This window comes from Bidens hawaiensis, unplaced genomic scaffold, assembly GCF_021521415.1.
Source record: "Bidens hawaiensis isolate Kalapana, Puna unplaced genomic scaffold, B.hawaiensis_p1.1 tig00020521_1, whole genome shotgun sequence".
In the NCBI taxonomy this organism is placed as follows: domain Eukaryota; kingdom Viridiplantae; phylum Streptophyta; class Magnoliopsida; order Asterales; family Asteraceae; genus Bidens; species Bidens hawaiensis.
The window spans coordinates 204,049-224,589 of NW_027493138.1; the positions used below are offsets into that span (position 1 = coordinate 204,049).

A 20,541-nucleotide genomic window follows, 5' to 3' on the forward strand; every position below is an offset into this window, starting at 1 on the left:
CCATACGCTATGGGGCATGGCTGCAAAAAAGGGTGAGAATGATCTTAGCTGACATGCGGATGATGAAAATGGTGAGAATGGAATGGTCTAGCCCACACAAACTATTCACTTTTGCTTCTCTCTTTACAACATATATCTTTCTCTGCGATATAAATACTAATAACAAAAGGAATAGAAAATGATTGGTATAGCATAAGTTAAGTGGTGAGGATGAATGATAGAAGAGTTGCTGAGGTGAAGAATGGTATGTGTAATGCATAGTCTTAGACTATGTACGGTGGGCGTTAAACCCACTTCTTAACTAATCATATAAAGTTTATTTAAATACACCGCGCCAATTTATTCAAATTACCATCATCAATCTAAAGTCAAAACAAGTAAGCCTCCAAGAGCTTTTCAAGTACCTTGATGTCAAGGGATTGACGTCACGTTCATGTAATCATGTCTTCTGTTTGAAGCAACCTGGTCTGTTTTAGAAAGTTGAATTCCAATTATGTGACTTTAAATTTGTAATAAGTTTGGATCTAACACTAACTTTTTGCTAAAAAGAATCAATAATATATACTTTTTTAGTATTTTACTCAGTGACTGATATATACTTTCTGCCTAAAAAGGGACCACACATTTTGGCTCCACAAAGGATTTGAATTTCTTCACCACCTGCTAAGTTTAAAATACCTACTAATTATTTCCTTCCAAAAGTTTAAAATTTCACACATTAAACGGTTTTGATACCTCTGATTCAATAAATTTGATGATTTGATATCACATAATTAGCAAAAACCCACTATTTTTATAAACTTGTTTTATTGGATAATAACACCTTCCTAGATATTACACCATTGTTGGTTAAGTCAAAAGAAACATATTGACCATTTTCACATTGCATATCGTAAAAATCTACACACCAATGCCACTATACTTTCTTCATATATCAATAATGAATCAAAAAACCATTAATTCACCAAAAAAACCCTACACATATATATAAACATCACCAATAAACCCAAAGCCGAAACCAAATGTTCCCCCAAAAAAAAAAATTAAGTTCGTGTTGTTGCCAAGGCAACACGAGGACTCAAAACAGAAGATTTCTTCTGCAACATTTGTTTCAAATGTCTAATCTTTGCGTCAACGCGTGCTGTAAACCCGATTTTAGTCTCTTGTCTAGCTTTCGATCTTTCACGTGTCCACATATGTCGATCTTCAACGTCCTTTTTATAATATTTGATTTCTTGAATAACATGATGATCCATTGGATTAAAAGATCTTTGAAAAGAAATATGGGCCAAATAAGGAAGATTACACGCAACCGTCACCAAAAGTGTGGTCAACCAAAATAACGGGGCGGGGGCGAGTGCTTCCAAAAAGATTTTATACACGTTTCCGGAAAGTTCTGGAGGCAACATCCCGTATAATATTAGAAAGACGTACCACGCGAAGATACTGAAGGCGATTAGAAAGTGTTGTATCCATGTGAAGTGGCTCATTGTGAGGGCGATTTGGCAATTTACTGCATAGATGACACATGTGAACATGGCGGTCCCCAACACGGTCATGTCGGCTGTCTGCCCGCCTGCCCGAAAAGCTTGGTCGTAGAATATTATAATGTTGAGAAAGAAGACGATAAGGGAACAGTAGAGCCCGTTTCCCATCCACCCGAAAATCCGGTACCAGTCAAAAAATAAGTTTTTTGGTCCTTGTTGATACAAAGCTGGAAACTGCAGTTGTATGAAGTGAATATTACAACCAGTTTATATGATATTAACGGGTTAATACGGATTTATTTTAATGATAATGGGTCAAACATGGAAAATACTAAAAGTTAGGCCTAAAATGCTTACAGCCTTCTAAATCATTTTATGAAACAAAAGATTATTAGTGTAGCAATATAACTTACGGAAAAGATTATTAGTTTCACAGTACAACTTTTGTAATCATATTAGTACAACGGTTTATTATAAGAGAACATTCGTAATCGCAAAAACTGGATCTTTTAAACATGTTTCCTCTAGGGGTGGGCATGAGACTGAAAAAACTGACCCGTAACCGAAACAACTGAACCTGACCCAAAACCGATGGCTTGGTTTTATGTTTTTCCAAAATCTGAATTTCCGGTTAGGTTTTGGTTTCGCATGTGCCCAAACCGAAAAAACTAAACCAAGCCCGTAAAATCTGGAAAACAAACCGACTTTTGTCATTGAACATAAATTATAATATTTATCATTTAGTGTTAAGTAATTTATAAAAAATTAATAAATGGTGTAGCCAAACATTTGATGTCCAAATGTGCAATAATCACTATGAAAAAAAAATACACCTAAATTCATTACTTTGGGTCTGTTTTTTTTAGGTCCAAAAATTTCAAGCCCAAATGGCAAAACCAAACAAACCGAACTAAATGGTTTTCAAAAACCCAAAAACCAAATTTTTGATTTTGGGTTCAGCTTGAACCCAAGCCGACCCACACACACCCGAATTATAATCCAACCCAAATGTACTTTTGGGAAATTTATGTTAATCGTGCTTTTGGAACAAAAGGCTAACCTGTAAGCAGATCTCGGAAGACACATCTTGTTCAAAAACACCAAGTGCAATCACAGGCAATGAAGTAAGGACAACATTAAATAAAAGCATGTACCAATCATCATACACTGATTGGCCCGAAAAGCCCGTGAACGCCTCAAAATAGAACAATGTAAGCCCGAAAGCAATGTTTTTGTAGAAGAAATAGCAAATCTGTGTTTGCACAGAAATCAATTGTTAATAATCCATACATATATATATATATGTATATATATATATATTACATGCATGCATGCATGTAACTATGTATATATGCATTACCATCTGTGCGATTCTCTTATAGCACCAGTGACCGTGTACAACCAAAAGCCGTTCCAGAAACCGAAACTGGGCAATAGCAAAGTCACTTGCCATCACAGCCTGCACAAAAAATCATCAAGTTTGTAAAAGCCAATTTACACAACAATTTTTAACCAAAAAAAAAATCAAAATTAATAAAAGGTTTGCATAGAATATTATGACAAACCTGCATCCCTTCAACACCACTTATTCCAATACCAATATCTGCTTCTTGAATCATCCCAACATCATTTGCACCATCTCCAATTGCTAAAGTCGTTTTCCCGCACCCTTCTTTCACCAATCTCGTAACCTAATATCAATGTTAAATAATCTTAAAAAATGAACAAAAGTGTCTTTGTGGGTCAACTCAGCCCGTTTTGACCTGACCCGACCAGTCTAACTTGTCAACTCCATATTAAATGATCTTACCAAGGCCTTCTGCTTAGGAGAAACACGACAGCATATAACAGAAGCACATCCAACTGCTAATTTCAAGAACTCATGCTTTAAATCTTCCTCCAAAGCATAAGTTAAAGTCTTCCCATCGATAATCAAAGCAAATGCAGCATGTGGGTCCCTTTCAACTTTTATCATTTGCATTGCATTCGTGAGTTGCAGTTTAATGTTCTCCTTTACAGCCTGAATATGAATAGAATAATAATTAAGTGCCTTTCACATAAATAACAGTAATGTTGCAATGTTAACTAACCATGTGGTTTAAGTTATTATTTATCAAATACCCAAAATACCACTCTTAAACATTACAGAAGTCAAGAAACAACATTAAAGTTCCAGTTTTAAACAATCCATGTACTTTACTTAAAATGTTCCATTAACTTGTCAAATACTTAAAATACCCTTTGTAATAAAAGAAAGAAAAAAAAAACAACTCTTGTGGACTTGAATAATCAACATCGATTTAATTTAATGGTGATGATAAGTACCGTCTTGGAATCTTGATTTAACATGTCCATATTCGTTGATATACATATTTGTTTCATGCCCTGCCGAAGCAAACTGCATGCAAACCTGCACCCACCACGAAAAATTAGTATTTTATTCCAAGATTGTGCACAAATGATTATTGTGATTTCAGAAACATTACCCAATGTTGATTGCGGTTTCCATTTTATCGCCTGTTAAAACCCATATCTTAAGACCAGCTTGTGCCAACTTGTCGATACATTGAGGTACCTATACAAAAAAAAGAAAAAAAGAAGTCAAACTAACTAATATCAAACAATGACATGTGATCAAACTTTCTCCATAATTCAGTTTTGGCCAAACCCGTCAAAACCAATTCAAAACTCACCTGCTTCGAGCATGGCCCAACCCAACCCGTTTTGTCCTAAACAAGAAACCACTCATTCATGAGCGTACTATCAAACATGTTCTGACCCTGATCTAGCCCGTTCAGACTCAAAAAATAAAACTAAATGTTAATAAAAGTTTACCCCTGGCTGCAGCTTATCTTCCACAGCAGTTGCACCAACAAGAATCAGATCCCTTTCCATCATGTCAGAGACCCGTTCAAGCATGGCCTCCCTCTCACCGCCAATTGAAGTTTTGGCTTTCATAAATTCTTCATTCCATGAAATGTACTCAGATTCGTCAAGTTTTTTATATGCCAGTGCAAGTGTACGTAAACCGGCTTCTCCATAATCATTTAAATGTTTTGTGGTTGCCTCTTCAAACATTCTTCCATTTTTTGATAAACGATCAAAAATAATGCTGCAAATGAATCAACAAATGTCAGTTTCAAACATTGGACAGACGGATTCTGCTTTTGATTATCTTATTATTAAGAGTAAACTAGACATACTTTTCAAAATTTAACCTTAATTTCATAAACTTGTACTCTCGTTTCACAAAAAATCGTTTTCACACAAAGAGAATGTTCAAAACTATGTGATCATGCTTATATAATTCCTGAAATAATGAAAACTGGAAACCGACCTGTCAGCACCTTTGCACAACAAAAGAATCTCTCCAGTCTCGTCTTGAATTATTACAGACATCCGTTTTCTTTTGCTTGTGAAATCCAAAAGATTTAGAAGCTTGAACTCCCTGGAAAAAGAATATTAGAAAAGTAAAAAATTATATCTAATAAGAAAACATGCCCAAAGATTATTGTCGTAATAGTATAGTTTTTGTAATCTATTTAACAAACTAAATGTCTCATATAAAATGGACAAAGACCTGATTCGGGCCAACCACCATTAATATAACTAAAATTAGAATCAAGTTCATACCTTTCAACAAATTCTTGAGAAGAATGATTCCTCTCACGAACAAAGATACTCGATTGTGTTCTTCTACAAAACTCAAACCCGAATTCTCTTGCAGCCACAAGAAATGCGCCTTCATCAGGTGATTCTGCCTGATAACTATAACTATCAGTTTCTTCATTATACTCGGGAATTGCCGTGTGACAAAGAGCAAGAATCCTAAAAAACAACAGCATATAATCAGGATTTGCTTCTCGGGCCCAATTCCCGTTCATTAACCGATTATCTTCAAAACTAAACCCCTTAATCGGTACCCCCAAACTTTCTTTAGAAACTGGTACCGCCTCCAACTCGATTTCTGGCCCAATTTGTCCACCGGGCCTCGTAAAATGACCGTCTTGCCCTTCAAAATCCATAGCCATTTGATTAGCCGCAGCCAGCTCGACCTCACTTGACCGAACACCATACGGAATTCCCGCAATCGAGCATTTCAAGAAATCCATTTGATTACACGTAAGAGTCCCGGTTTTATCGGATAAAATCGTGTCCACCATCCCCAACTCTTCATTCAAATTTGATGTCCGGGCTTGAGCGGGAGTGCCTGTTTCTTCATCATACATGTTTAAATCTTGATTTATAAAAAGCGCTTGTAAGACTTTCACGAGCTCAATAGACACATAAAGCGAAATCGGTATCAAATACCCGTAAAGAATCAAAGCGGTAATCAAATGATAAAAACCCGATAATGCAGCATTAGTGGGGTCATATAAACCATCGTCATCCGGGGCCCGCAGGTACCACCAGCTCGGCATTTGTGTTTTTGTCTTGATAGCAAAGCCTGTTGAGCTTATTAATGAAATCAACACCAAAAGGGTAAAAAGGACATAAATAATTTTGTCCATTTGTCTTTCAATTGTACTCCTTTTTGAAGGCGATTTTGTAGCATTTTGCATCACCTTACTATCATGACCTGAAAATATCACCACCCCATAAACATGGCCCGTGTTTCTAAGCTTTGAATCCCGAAGCAAGATCTGACTAGGATCAAGCGGATACACCTGGCATTGATATTCAAAATTCCCAACAAACGTGTAAAGGCTCGGGTTCGGGTCCTCACATTTAATAGTCCCTCTAAAATTTTTAAAAGAGGAATCATCATCTAAAGATAAAGTAGATTCTAAAGATCTTTTAACTTTCAAATTCGTTTCACCGTCTAAATTCATGGTTTCAACATAACAAATCCCGTCTTCATAACTCGATGATAGTAACAACAAATCAGCAGGAAAAAACTGATCTTTTTCCACTTTTACCACATCCCCGACCCGTATATTCATCCAGGGTTTTAAAGAAAACACACCTTCTCCATTATGAACCCTGACTTTCCTCATATTTACCTTCATGTCCTGCATGAACCGGTGCCAGTTTTCAACCGCTTCTTTAGCCATACTGAGCCCGATCACAAAAGCTAACGGTGCAATCATGCTATAAGCCGAAAAGGGTGAAACGGGTGTCAATGATAAGAATGCAGCAAAGAGGAAGTACACATTAGCCACCCGTCTAAATTGCTCAAACAGGGCTTTGGGTAAAAAACGTAATGGCATTATACTTGGTGGTCGAAATGTAATTTTTGCAGTATTTGAGTGGCTTCTTTTGGTGTAAATTAGGCTGGTTACAACAAACGTGACGAGAAAAACCAGGCCCGCGAAACTGATGAGGTTCGTCTGGTGAGTCAACAGGCGGTCTTATGCATCCAAATGTGTAAAGACTACTTCTCTTTATCTTAGCCCGTATCCTCCCGTGGGCCATTTGTGTATTGTTTTCTCACAAGAATCACTAAAAACACATCCGTTAAAGATCAATCCTTGTATGCGTCTTAAAGTTTAAAAAACACCAAGCTCACAACTGAAAAACCAGAAAAAAAAAACCCTGCATAAACATGACTCCTCTAATTAAGCAGCTGAAATAACAAATTTACATATAACCAAACAATACACTATGCAGAAATGCAAAAACTTAAATGTTTGACCAAAATTAGAAGCCCAAAACATTTACATATAACCACACAATACAATATACAAAAAATGCAAAAAGTTATATGTTTGACCAAATTTAAAAGCCCTAATTATTCCTCTGATCAAGATGAAACATACCAATTTGTAAATTTTTCATTAAACATAAAAATACTATACATACATTATACAACTAGGGTTTTTCTTCATTTTCTATTTACACATCCATAAACTACAATAATTAATTTCAACCAAATTTCTTCAAAATGAACACACTCTGAATTCAATAGATACATAATTATTATTCAGTATCATTACACAATTACAACAACAAGAATTTGGTAAACTTAAGAATAGTAAGGATCATACTTTGGAGCATATATTCAATATTTATTATAATTTTTTTCAAAAAAATAAAATGGAATGAGCTAAAAGAAAGAATGAAGAAAAGAATATGCATTGTAAAGGGAGTAATTGAGAAAACCCAGATAATTATTATTATTATTAAAACAAAATATCGGATGGATACTTATGGAAATTAAGAAGCCCCAAATCGTGAAATAGAATTAGAAAAACAAGGAAATAAGAATTGTACCTAATAATAATAAGAATAATCAGGAGAAGAGATTTGTTGAAGAATGAGAAATTGATGAAATGCGAGCTGAGTGAGATCTTGAGGGATCAAGAACAGGAGAAAGAAAGAAACCCCTTTATTTAATTTGTGATTAATTAATTAATTAATTAACAATGAATGAATGCTTTAGACAGTATATTACGGGGCGGCCCATCTGTCTACACTTCCCCCTAAATTCTAGTTTCTAGAAGAAACTCATTATTATTAATTCATTCCACAAATGGGTGGGTCTTTTAAATAACAAATGTTATTAAAACTGGTTTGAGTCGTGTCTTGTTTGTCATAAAATGTTGTCGGTTATTCTGGGGTTTTGTTACAATGGGTCTTCGAGTAACAGGTTTACCTTAAAATTGGTGGTTGGCCGAGTCATCAGCGTTATCTACTTAGATGGTCGGGCTTTATTGATCGTTTATTAAAAAAATGAATGCTCCTAAACAATTTATATTATACATTTATGTATTCGTATAATCATTAAATACGTGTTATAAACTAATAATGAAATCATTTTGTTTTATTTTTATTTCTTACGATTTATATGCACATTCATAGGTAATATAACATTAACATTTGTAGGCTATTTCATATTGTTTTCTTTTAATTTATAACTTTAAGACTAGAAAAATCAATGCTTCAGCTTGTATATGTTTATGTGTATTTTCATAATATAAAGTGTTTTGTATAACAAAATATTATATCGTAGTAAATAAAAATGTAATTTTTTAAATTTCCAACGGCACAACGTTGATGACTACCCAGGAGACGAAATCTATGGTTTCATCGATGGCGGTGACGATGGATTCAATTTGGAGTAGCCTTTGTCAAAAGTCCCAGGTCACAGAAAGAAAAGCACAGTGTACGATAGGGATGCATTTGTGTTATTGACACCTTGTTGTTTAATCTGATCTGTAACAAGAAAATTTGGTAATGAGAAAAGCATAAAAAGAAAAAAGATTAGTCAGATCTGTTTATTATAAAACATTTGTAGCGGTTCATAAACATGAAATAAGAAGGGTAAATATTTCTATATATCTATGTGTTTCGTCTTATAAAAGTTTTATAGGTCATGAAAACTAATATAAACGTTTTTTTTTTAACGACAAACTTCTTTTAATTCCTTTTGTTTATGGGATTTTAACCCAAGACCTTTCTCACCCGACCCCATGTCTTTAAAGACTTTTTCTTTGCCAAGAAATCATCAACCTATTGGTAATATAATCGTATTAAAAGATAAAAGTAAATTTTGCATAAAATACATTATCTTTTCTGAAAGTTTAATAATGAGAAAATGATATGTTATGAATATACGAAATTCCCTTGGAATTTTGGGCAAGTTGATTCCACACCCCAAGCAAGATGCAAGACTTGTCCAACAAGTCAACGCGCCAGTTTCATGTATATTTGAATATTTCCATGTGCGTGTAGTTGGGTTTTAAATTTAATGATGGCTACTTTCATGTCTTCTTCCGATAAATAAATGTATCATTTCAAATATCATCATTAAATCTTGTATATAAATTACAAGACATAACATTCACATTTATTACAATTCAATGAAATAATAATTACGTTGTTTTAATCCTGTATTAATAATATCACAAATATATTCGAATACTAGTTTTTATCTCTCGTATTATAGGGTCATTTAAATTTATCGTTTCAAATATTGTGAATGTATTTTTTTTGAATTTTAGTTTATTTATTGTAATATTGTAAGAAGTTAATAATATACTTGAACCTATTTTGATTACTTTATGATGGGTTATGTTCATTTTTTAATGAATCGTTGAATGAATTATTACTTAATTTTTTATATTCATTCGTTTATGTTCATTTGTTATAATTTATATACTATTTTGTGAAACTTTTAATTTAATATAAACTTAAAAAGAAAAAAGAATAACTAATGTAACAAAATTCATGTTGAGAAATTATTATTATTTTTTTTGGTAAATGTTGAGAAATTAAATTAGGGTTTGATTACGTGGTTTGTTTTACATTTTACGTTTCTAATATTTATATATTATTTTGTATTTAATTTTATTTATTGTAAGAAAATTAATAATATACTTAAGGTTTGATGATGAAAAGGTTTCACAAACTAATGAGATGTTATAGCACGTTTAAAAGCTATTTGGGTTTGATGAGACCCATGATCCGCTTATTTTTTTATACTATAAAATTGTTTCATAATTATAAATAATATTTTTTTAAATAATCGGATATTAATTTTTAGTATATCTCTATTTTATAGAATTTTCATTTTAAATATTTGGTGAGATTAATTTATAATATAATGAGATGTTGTAACCTGTTTAATGGATATCTGGATTTGGTGAGACTCATACCTGTGAATTCGGGTAAAATGCATGAGAAACCATCATTTACAAATAAAGTAATTTGGTGGCTTGAGATAAAATATGGAGGTTTCATTTATATATATTTAAGATTACAAAGGTTGAATAAATAGTTAGTAACGAATATTCAAAATTAGGTTATGTGTAATGGGCGTAGATTTGGGCGATCTTGGGTGATTTTGGGCGGGAACACCGCCCCCGGCGATTTTTGGGCGAAAAGGGGCGGGGGCGGGGGGGTTTTATCGCCATGGAAGAAGAATAAATATTATTATTATATTATATGTATGTGTGTGTATATATATGTATATGTATATGTACATATGTTGTGTGTGATATATATATATATATATATATGTATATGTATATGTATATGTATATATGTTGTGTATGTGTGTGTATATATATGTATATGCAAAATGAATCATAGAAACAACCCGAACCAACAGAACCACCCATTCCCTCATTTCGGTCAACATCATGGTTGCAAAACCAACCGAACGTGAACTTACAATGGAACCCGATGAATCTAAACCAACCGAGCTATCCGTTTCAATTTCCCGACCTGAAACTAAACATGTACGCCAACCGAGCTATATGTTTTTTTTATATTTTTAGTTATGTATTTTTTTTTGTTATGTATTTTTTTTTTTGTATTTCTTTTTAATTTTAATGCTTTTTTATTTAATTATTTGAAGAAATTGGTTTTTATTTGATTAGTTTAGTTATAATCAGAAAATAATAAAAAAAGATATTGTGTGCCCAACTTGTAGCCCCTACACCATTACACTCCAAAAACAAATTTGCCCCCTTTGCTGACTGGGCGCCACGTGTCACAATTCGTCCCAATTGTAGCCCCTCCACTACACATAGCCTTATAATATAGGATATTTGAAATATAATATCATATAAATTGTGTATTAAGCATGTACAAAGCAATAAAATAATAATATTGAAAATGAAGAGGGACGGTAATAATTTGAAAATTAAAGTTATAAATTCATATATTATAAAAGAAATGAAGTCTTTGAAGGCAAACATGTCAAACTCGAAGCTATTATAGGAGAAATAAAGTCGAAAGGGTTTCTTTGGTATAAGTATAGAACAAAAAATTGGCATATAGATTGGACGAATTAGTGTAAGTTTTCGTTAATATAATTCTCCTTGTTTTTGGTAGCTTCCATCCGAGTGTGGAGGAAGTGGTTTTCAGTGTTTGTTGGTTGTTTATAAAAATTTACCGTTCGAAAAAAAAAGGTGAAATAAGAAAAACGAATAAATATAGGTTGGGCTAACAAAGTTATGACACGTGCCATTGGATATTTGATTGTTATTATTTTTATCACTTGAGATTAAATTAGATCATGAATGTTAAACTATATTTTAATTCAAATATGATACTTCGGCCATTTGCCACCTTCATATAGTACCAAATTCAAAATTTGTATGCTACTCATTTTCAACAATCGTTTTTATAAAAACTAATCTCATCATTGTATTTACTAAATACCAAGACTCACCCACTAAATAACGCCTGACCAGTGAGTGTGTCCGACAACTAATACTCCTGAGATGAGCATTGTAAGTTAAATTTCTCTATTGGCTAAAACTATATTTGTTAAATTAGAGGCCCAACAATTACAACATGATAAAATTGGTAATATTGAAAAAATAAAAAATAGAAAGTTAAAAGAATAAAGTTAATGTGCAGATACAGAAATGTTGTTTCCATGCATGTATATTAGGGATTAGTTTATTTCCGTTAACATTTTTTGTCATATAAAGCACAAATTTCATTTGGCACAAACATCGCACTATTAGGCAATATACAGCTAATAAGGAGTTAATAGTTAATAGAATTATGTGACTTGGATATCATCGATAGAACTAGAGGATGTTCGAGAAGTCCGTTGTCCGTTGATCTAGCTGTCGACTAATTTTATATTAATGAAGATATTCATGCTATCAATCTCTTCTGGTTTGACCTTAAAACAGTTTTCTTTGGTTGAGCAATTAAAACAAATAGTAAATAAACAACAACAACAATAATAATAATAATATTTGTGATTTTCAGTTAAAGAGTTTCGGTTTTATCACTGCACGTTATACTTAAACCTGATTAAGTTAAAGTCTCATATTTTTATTTTTTTAACGAAATGTAAGAACATACAGGGCACACCATGATGACCATGTAATTGAGTAGTTCTTTGCCGTGCTTTTAGTTCATAAAAAATTGTTCAACATAATATCTTCCAAAATCTCTTTTCAATTTGCCATAAAAAAATTTATTACTAGTCCATAAAAATAGTTCTTTGCCGTGTCTTCCACAAGAATCAACATGTATGAAGGAAATCGTCTATTTATGGTATATCTAAATTATAAAAGGTTTACCTATAGCTATCGTTAATAAATAATGTTTACTACAACTAAAACACCATAACAATATATCATCGCCATTTACAAATTTTCTTCTTAATATTTCTTAGGGGAAAGTTAACGTATAAATTAAATTAGTGTGCTAACTGTGAAAATCAAGTAGTGTAAATATATATACAAGTAGTATAATTACACTACATTATAATTAAACTATGTTGTATATATAATTACACTACTTGATTTCCGCAACTAGCATGTTAATTTAATTTGTATTTAATCTAAACCTATATTTCGTAAACTATAAAAGCAAATTAATTAACAACAATAATATTCTTACCTTGTAATTGAATACGAGTTTACATATATATATATATATATATATATGGTAGGGTTAACGTAAAAATTAATAGTTTTGTGAGAAACATAAGAATAAATGTAGACCTTTGGATCTAGGATCTAGTGGTTGAGATTGGTAGTTTCTAAAAGTTGTATAGTTTCCTATTTACATGATATAGTGTCTTATTTAGCTGGTTTACTTTATTTTAAAGCCTTCTCACACTTCTCACAAAATAATTGTTTTTTATTTGAACCATTTTATATATATATATATACACACACACTAGTTTTTATCCCCCGTATTACGGGGTTGTTTTATATTGTTTGTTCTAATATTTATATATATTCTTTTTATGAAAGTTAAAAATATGCTTATGGTTTGATGATAAATTGTGTCACAAATAAATGAGATATTATAACTCGGTTTAAAAGTTTTATGGTTTTGATGAGACCCAAAACCCGTTTATTTTTTTACTATAAAACTGGCTTTTTAATTATAAATAATATTTATAAAAGTTAATAATATACTTATGGTTTGATGACACCCAAGACCCGTTTATTTTTTTTACTATAAAATTGGCTTTTTAATTTAAATAATATATATATCTTTTTTAAAATAAATAAGATATTAATTTTTAGTATATCCAATTTTATAGGATTTTTACACAATAATTTGGTGAGAATAGTTTTTAATTTAATGAGATGTTATAACCCGTTTAAGGAATATCTGGGTTTGGTAAGAGCCATACCCATTAATTCGGGTCAAATGCATGAGAAACCTTCATTCAAAAATCAAGCAAATCTGGTGACTCCAAAAAAGGGGGAGCGACCACATCGCAACACGTAGAATTTTTATGTTTTCGTTTATATATATATTATATATATATATATATATATATATATATATATATATATATTGTGTAGTGATTTAACATTGGTGTAAGAAATTTTTAAAAAGGAAAAGAAGTATAAAATAAAATAAAAATATATAAAAACGTTAAAGACGTGATTCGGCGTAAACGCGTTTGACGATGATCGTGATGCCAAGTCGCCAACAATCAGCCGTCTAATCCCCACCAAACAAATTCAACAATAACAATATTATTATTATTTTTTTAACATATTTTTAAACAAACAAATCCAATCATCTCATTCGTATAGTTAACGTTATTATAGATGTCAACTTTGAGCCATTTGTCTACTGTCGATTTAATCAATGAATTAGAGTAAATTATATGAGCTTTTCCTTGTCAATTAAGTGAAATTTCACTTTTCGTCATTGACTTTAAAAAATTACGCATATGGTCTATGTCGACTTGTCCACTTAAACTATGAATTAGAGTAAATTACAATAACCCTTTTAAAATGACACTATGAATTAGAGTAAATTACAATAACCCTTTTAAAATGACAATTTTGTTGGAATTAATCGTTAAGTTTTAATACTTTAAGGGGTTGATTTGAAAGTTTATTAGAGTTATTATTAAGTTACGTAATAATAGTTTGAGTCTAAGTTTAATTGTTTTTTAATAAGGATGGATAAACACATGTTATGTTTATCTATAAGTTCTAGTATTTGAGTTTGATTAGGAGAAGGTAAAAGTTCTAGTATTTAAATAGGTTATTTGAGTCTTGTTTTTCATTCATTGGATAATAAATACATCGTTCTTTTGTGTTCTGCAAAGTTTGTATCTTCTTTTGTTCTACACAAAGCATACTATTAGTTATTGGTGCTATCAAGTTTTTGTTCAAGACCAGTTAATTTCCATTAAATTTTACTCTGGATGTTAAAAAAGCAAAATTAACTTCAAGATTTTTTTTTGTTATAGTTAATTAGCCATTGTCTTTAACTTCCTCTAGTTACAAGTCAAACTTGTGTCAACTTCCTCCTTGCTATTGAGTTGTCGAGTTTTACGACTTTCGTAGGGAGTCCTAGAACAGGACGATTTAGGCATGCCTTATATGGTATTCTAAGATAAAAACCAAAATTAGTAACCTCTCTAGTTTTGTTGCATATGTAGCCATATAGCCCATATCATATCGATCAAGTAAATCATGAAAGTTTAAGAAATTATTTGATTGTTCTTGCATTTTAACATGTTTTCTTATTGTACATGGTATAATTTGGGCCCAATTTCCTAACACATGTTTCTCCTTTTCTACCAAATTTTTTGAGGGAACAACCATAGAAGATGCTCCCCATTTCTTCCTCAACGTACGGAAATAATATTCAAAGAAGGAATCTGTTACATGTCATTTCAATGCTTCTTTCTCCCACGTATGTAGGACACCTTTCATCTAATTTTCTCTCCAAAATTTTATATCAAACCCGCTAGTTTGAATATCGGTATCATCTTAGCTCCATTTAAATACACTTTGGTTGGTTTGTTGCGAAACTCTCATCACCAAGAACGCGAACTCATAATTTACTAATCATATAATTGATACTTAATAAGTTAATAACAATTCACATTTACACTATTTTTTTTCCAATAGCTAACAACCTCATCACCATTACGTTGAATGCACTAACCCTCTATAAATGGTATATCTGTATAAACAATTTCTTTTTTTAATACTCTCAACTTTAATTAGTTTTTAAAACCTCTCAACTTTAATGTTTGGCCGGAGCACTAAGACTGAGGGTAGTTGGGGGTGGAGGGGGGGGGGGGGGCGTGATCCAGGTGGCTGCAAACGTGGCTCGCGAACACCACTACACCGTTCATGTGATCAGGGGCGCGGGCGAGGGGTGGCCGGGACCGCGGGGCTTGAACGAAGTTTAAGCAAAGGTTTGAGTAAATTAACAATCAAGCTTGGGGGGTGGATCAATCAAGCCCCACTACACCCTATGGGGCTTGATCCGGGGGCTTGATCACGAGCCACGTCAGCGCCTACGTGTCGTAAATGTATTGGATCACTGATCAAGCCACACTACCCTTAGCCTAACTTCGTTAGTTTTCTTGCTGATGTAACATATTTTTTAAATAAAATAAAATAATAATGAAAATTATGGGTCCCACACACCACATCATCTCTTCTACTTGTTAAAAAAAACCCCAACTCCATTACCACATCCACCCAACCCACCGCCCTCCACCACCACCCACCCACCTCTCCTTCCACCTCAAACAACCATCTGTCACATACTAATATCCAACATGTGATCAAGGAATCCAAATGCTACTGTCTTGCAAACCAACACCATCAAAATTCAACTCCACCACCACCTTCGTCTTATTACGGTTTGATCTGGCAGCCACAGTGGCACCCTAGGCCGTAATGAAGTCGACGACGGCTGTTGCATTTGTGCAACCATCGACTGTTGATGATGCTCCGGTAAAGGAGTTGGTGGTGGCTCGAAAGTTCAGACGACTCTCCGTCGCCGGCGGTTACTACAGAAGCATTGAGTCAGTCGGTTTGGAAGCATCCTAGTGTTATGAAATGCAACTTCGGCAGCCTATTAAGTTTTCCGGTGAACCTCGCTATTCAGGTGAGGGGTTCTGACGAGCTCCCATATGCATGCTCGTTCTTCGGAAGCGCTAAGAGTGAGGTGAATGACGACTAGGGTTCCAATGGTTGTGTTTCAAGCTTTTTCGGCGAGTTGAGTCTCTATTCGGTAGGGAGGGAGGTGGTGGTATATATAATTGGGATTTTTTTAATAAAAAAATAATAGTCATTTTCTACATAAGCATGCCAAGTGTGAAAAAATAGCCCATATCAGCAATAAAATTAACAGAGTTAGTGCTCCATTAGCTAGGGAGTGATAGAAAAAAACAAGGTGAAAGTTGATAACAAATTAAAAATTGGAGGTGGTATCAACCAACGAGTAAAAGTTGAAAGTATTCAAAACCAATATCCCACATGTTTATAACATGATTATTAACCGCCAACCCGCTATCAAATAATAAATTAAACGGGCCAAGATCAGGTTATACGATTTTAACCGTGTGCAGGTTAAAGTTGATGTTATAAACACGAATAAAAATATGGATCATGCTCGGGTTGAACAAGTCCATCCGCTAATCCGTCAACCAACCAACCTAACATGACTGACACATATATTCCTTTTTAAAACATCATAATTTGATATTTTAGTAAACAGTAAAAAAATTGTGATGCTATACATACACTACCCCTAATATGTAAGCGGACATGTATATCACATCATACAGGCTTTATAGAGCAACAAACTTTTATATCATACGACTCACTATACAATATTGTTATACAAGTTAGTTACAACCTATTGATATGACAAAAATGTTATACAACTCATATTTGGTCGATGTCAAATGAATAGCATGCCAGTGAAGAATTTTTTTTTATTATGATTAAAAAGAAAAAGAAAACAAACTAACCTGACCTGGTGATAAGCACCTCGGTCATAGCAGCAAAAACAGGTTATTACTTGATCAAATTACCAAATTAGCATATATAATAAAAAATAAAAGGATAACCAACAACTCATATTATTATTAAGTATGATTATCAATCACCAAGTAAAGTACGTTAATATTCTATTACAATTGTTGTACGTCTCCAACAATTTAAAATCTCATATATTTATTTATTTATTTTATTTGAAAAATAGAGTAGACATTTGGGCCAGAGTGGATGAGGGAATTGGAGATTTTTAAGTGTGAAATAGATGGTTCATCATCTTCAATAATAACAAATCATTTGTAGTATTCAGTTCCAACGTTACATTCAACATGAAAACGACAATACAGCAGGCAATGCACAATATTATTATATATATATTTAAAAAAAACTATCTATTATTCAAATGCAACTTCCAATTTACCCGCCAAATGTCCCTTTGAATCTGTTTCTTTTTTTTTAACTTCTATATGGGAGTTTTCTGTTTACGCCTAAAATTAAGCAGCGAAGGATATGAAAGAGATGACCAGTTGGTTATTATCAAAGGAAGAAAAAACGTCTTATCTAAGAAGCGATCTTGTCAAATGTTCACGAGCAGTTGCCAAGGCTTGAGTAATCGTCTGCTGTTATCAAAACCACATTTTTCATATAAGGAAACTGAACTTTGTAACACGAGCTTGACTACACGCATCAATTTGGACCCATGTAAATAAGTTAACTTGAGTTGTGTTATATCTTAAACAGGGACAGTTTATTCATAATGTAGCTAAAAGGGAAACATATACACAAGTTGAAAGTTGTCTGAAGTTTAATTTTAGTGCATATAACAACTTAAATCATTTTATTTAAATTTATAGGTTATTATTGTTAAGAAAGTGATTTGTAGTTACACATCCGTAATTGAAGTGGACACACCAATTTCTCTTGACAAGACACTCACACTTAAACTACTTACAATTTGTATTATCTTCTGATGTGACGTTAAAAAAACGACTGTTTATCAGTTATTGTTATGTAATCATAGTTAACCAAGTAATTATTTATAAGAGCTTCAAAAGAAACTGAACATGGACTTGTTTCAAACCCACCCGTTTTGACATGTTACCTAATCCATCTGAGCCGGTAATTTGGCCAGCCCTAAGGTGGACGAACAAAAGTGCATGTGGATTGTGGGAAAAGTGTAGAGTTTTAATTCAAGAAATATCAGTTAGGATGAAATATGAAAAAAAAAATATATTCATAAACTTTATATTCATGGCATGCTCTTGTTGAAGTCAAGATATGCATTTTGATATAATGTAGAGGCTTATGAAAACTAAATTCATGTTTGGTTTATAAGTGAGATTAGTAATGTTATGTTTTGAAAGTAAAAAAATAAACGGGCCATGTTCAGGTTGACATGCATTTGAGTGGACCTATTTAACCAAATTATTCATTTAACATATTCAGTACAAGTCCCAACCATTTTTACATGTTTACAACTTGGTCATTACCCACCAACCCATTTGGCTCGTTTAGATCAATAGACAATAGGTTTTCAGGTTGTGTTCAGGTTACAAAATTTTAAGTGTGTCCGGGTTAGGGTTGATACCTTTGATACGATCATATCATACGAATAAGTATAAGGGTCGTGCTCTTGTTCAACAATCCAACCCGCCACCATTAATACCCCTAAATCCTAATCATATATAACTATAAAAACCGAACACTTTTTATCACTTTCAACAAATCATTCAACCTAGCCTTCTTTCAGTTTAAACTTTAAATCCTTAAACCAACACAACCTAAAGCTACAATACTGGGATTAAATAACATGTACCATGTACCTGTTCAGACAATGGAGCTCCATCATCCAAGTTATGTGTAGCTACTTTCCCAGCAATCATATTACCAACTGTTTCAAGAATCATCCTGCCACATAATGTCTTTATAAATAGCCTGAAATACATATAAAACTCCATTCAAAATTACAAATACAAAGTTATGATTCCTTACCCTGCATCAACAATCTCATCAAGGCATAAAAAAATGGCATCCAAATTTTCAAGTGCCTCCCCGTGATCAACATTACCCCTGCATCAAGAACTCAAAAACTTCAGACGGTGAACCGACAAATATTAAATATTTCTAACAACTAAGAACCTGAGGAGAAGTGTAACTGCATCAGAAAATCCCTGCAGGACCGTAGCCAAAGCCAATTCATTTTCACAGTCACCTCCAGTTACAAAGAAATGCAAGTCTTGTATGAACTTATACACCACAACATTATCATCAAACATCACAATTTCAGCTGCACATACAACAGTAAAGAACACCAAATCACCATTTTAGTCATTACAGATAAAAAGTTAATAGTGATAATACCTTCGGTCCTTGCATTAGTCTTCTGTGTTTTACAAGAAATAGACCTTTCAAAAGCTAACTTCGCACTGTAAGTCGGCCATTCATCTGTGTAATACTTAACCGCCACACGCCTTCCTTCAGAGTCCAGAAGAAGGACATTCTTAACCATAGGACAAGCATCCTATAAAACACTCAATGAGTAATATGTTTTTAACCTTATATTTCAGTTGATACAGCTTATTAACAAACTACGGATAGAATTTTGCAGCAATACAGAAAGCAATAACCACCATTTTCAGTGAATCACTGACTCATTGATCATAATTTCACCCTAAATTCGTTGTCAGTGAGGATGTAACTGGATAAAAGGTTACCTAAATTACCTCTGGCTGCAAACATTCAAACCTAAACAGGTCAAATTGAACTAATTAACACGATATTAGCACTCTAACCACTATGTATTCATACTCTGACTTCAATAATATGAATGATGAGTCATAACTAATTCTTTGTCAGTCAGAATATAATTGGATTAAAAGTGACCTAAATTAACTCACTGTGAACATTCAAACCTAAACAGGTTAAATTGAACTAATTAGCATTGTGACACATTGGCACTCTAACTACTACTATGTATGCCGAGCTCGAAGTTAAACGAGCCTAAGATCGAGCCGAGCTTTGGCTCAGTTACAAAAATGAGCAGACTCGACTCAGGCCTTTTGAATTTAGCTAGATTTAATCGAGCGAGCTGCGAGCTTTTTGAATAGCCAATTTCATACTCTTAAGTTCAATAATATGAATCATAAGTCAGAATGTAATTGGATACAAGCTGACCTAAATTGCCTCTCATTGTGAACATTCAGGCCTAAACATGTGAAATTGAAGTAATTAATGTGACATTACTCCATTAGCACTATAACTACCATACAATTTGTGCTACGTAAACTCGTAAACTCAAAATGAAGCCAGAGATAACGTAAACAACCGATGGAAGGCCAGATATTCATATTCATATACCA

The 20,541-nt window shown here is 33.0% G+C and overlaps 1 protein-coding gene and 1 pseudogene across 2 annotated transcripts; both read right to left on the reverse strand.

The window, feature by feature from the left end:
- Positions 1 to 1,021: 1,021 nt before the first annotated feature.
- On the reverse strand, positions 1,022 to 7,016 carry LOC143560996 (putative phospholipid-transporting ATPase 4; annotated as a pseudogene). The gene is made up of 10 exons (XR_013140219.1): positions 5,121 to 7,016; positions 4,825 to 4,935; positions 4,323 to 4,599; positions 3,974 to 4,062; positions 3,813 to 3,897; positions 3,298 to 3,507; positions 3,053 to 3,178; positions 2,848 to 2,946; positions 2,548 to 2,739; positions 1,022 to 1,721 (listed from the first exon to the last, which is right to left on the reverse strand). The product of XR_013140219.1 is annotated as a putative phospholipid-transporting ATPase 4 (transcript).
- A 10,669-nt stretch (positions 7,017 to 17,685) lies between these two features.
- On the reverse strand, positions 17,686 to 19,908 carry LOC143560990 (coatomer subunit zeta-1-like). Its single transcript, XM_077049160.1, has 5 exons — positions 19,544 to 19,908; positions 19,322 to 19,469; positions 19,175 to 19,252; positions 19,006 to 19,090; positions 17,686 to 17,799 (listed from the first exon to the last, which is right to left on the reverse strand). Exons 1-5 carry the CDS (start codon positions 19,689 to 19,691, stop codon positions 17,740 to 17,742), a joined length of 519 nt encoding a protein of 172 aa, XP_076905275.1. The 5' UTR covers positions 19,692 to 19,908; the 3' UTR covers positions 17,686 to 17,739.
- Positions 19,909 to 20,541: the final 633 nt, after the last annotated feature.

Excerpts from the sequence above, each read along its gene's own strand:
- LOC143560990 (XM_077049160.1), bottom strand. The coding sequence starts at position 19,691 with ATGGTTAAGAATGTCCTTCTTCTGGACTCTGAAGGAAGGCGTGTGGCG. Across the intron at positions 19,253-19,321 it reads GCAGTTACACTTCTCCTCAG|GGGTAATGTTGATCACGGGG; the intron begins GTTCTTAGTTGT and ends TTCTTGATGCAG. Across the intron at positions 17,800-19,005 it reads GAGCTCCATTGTCTGAACAG|ACGATTACTCAAGCCTTGGC; the intron begins GTACATGGTACA and ends TGATAACAGCAG.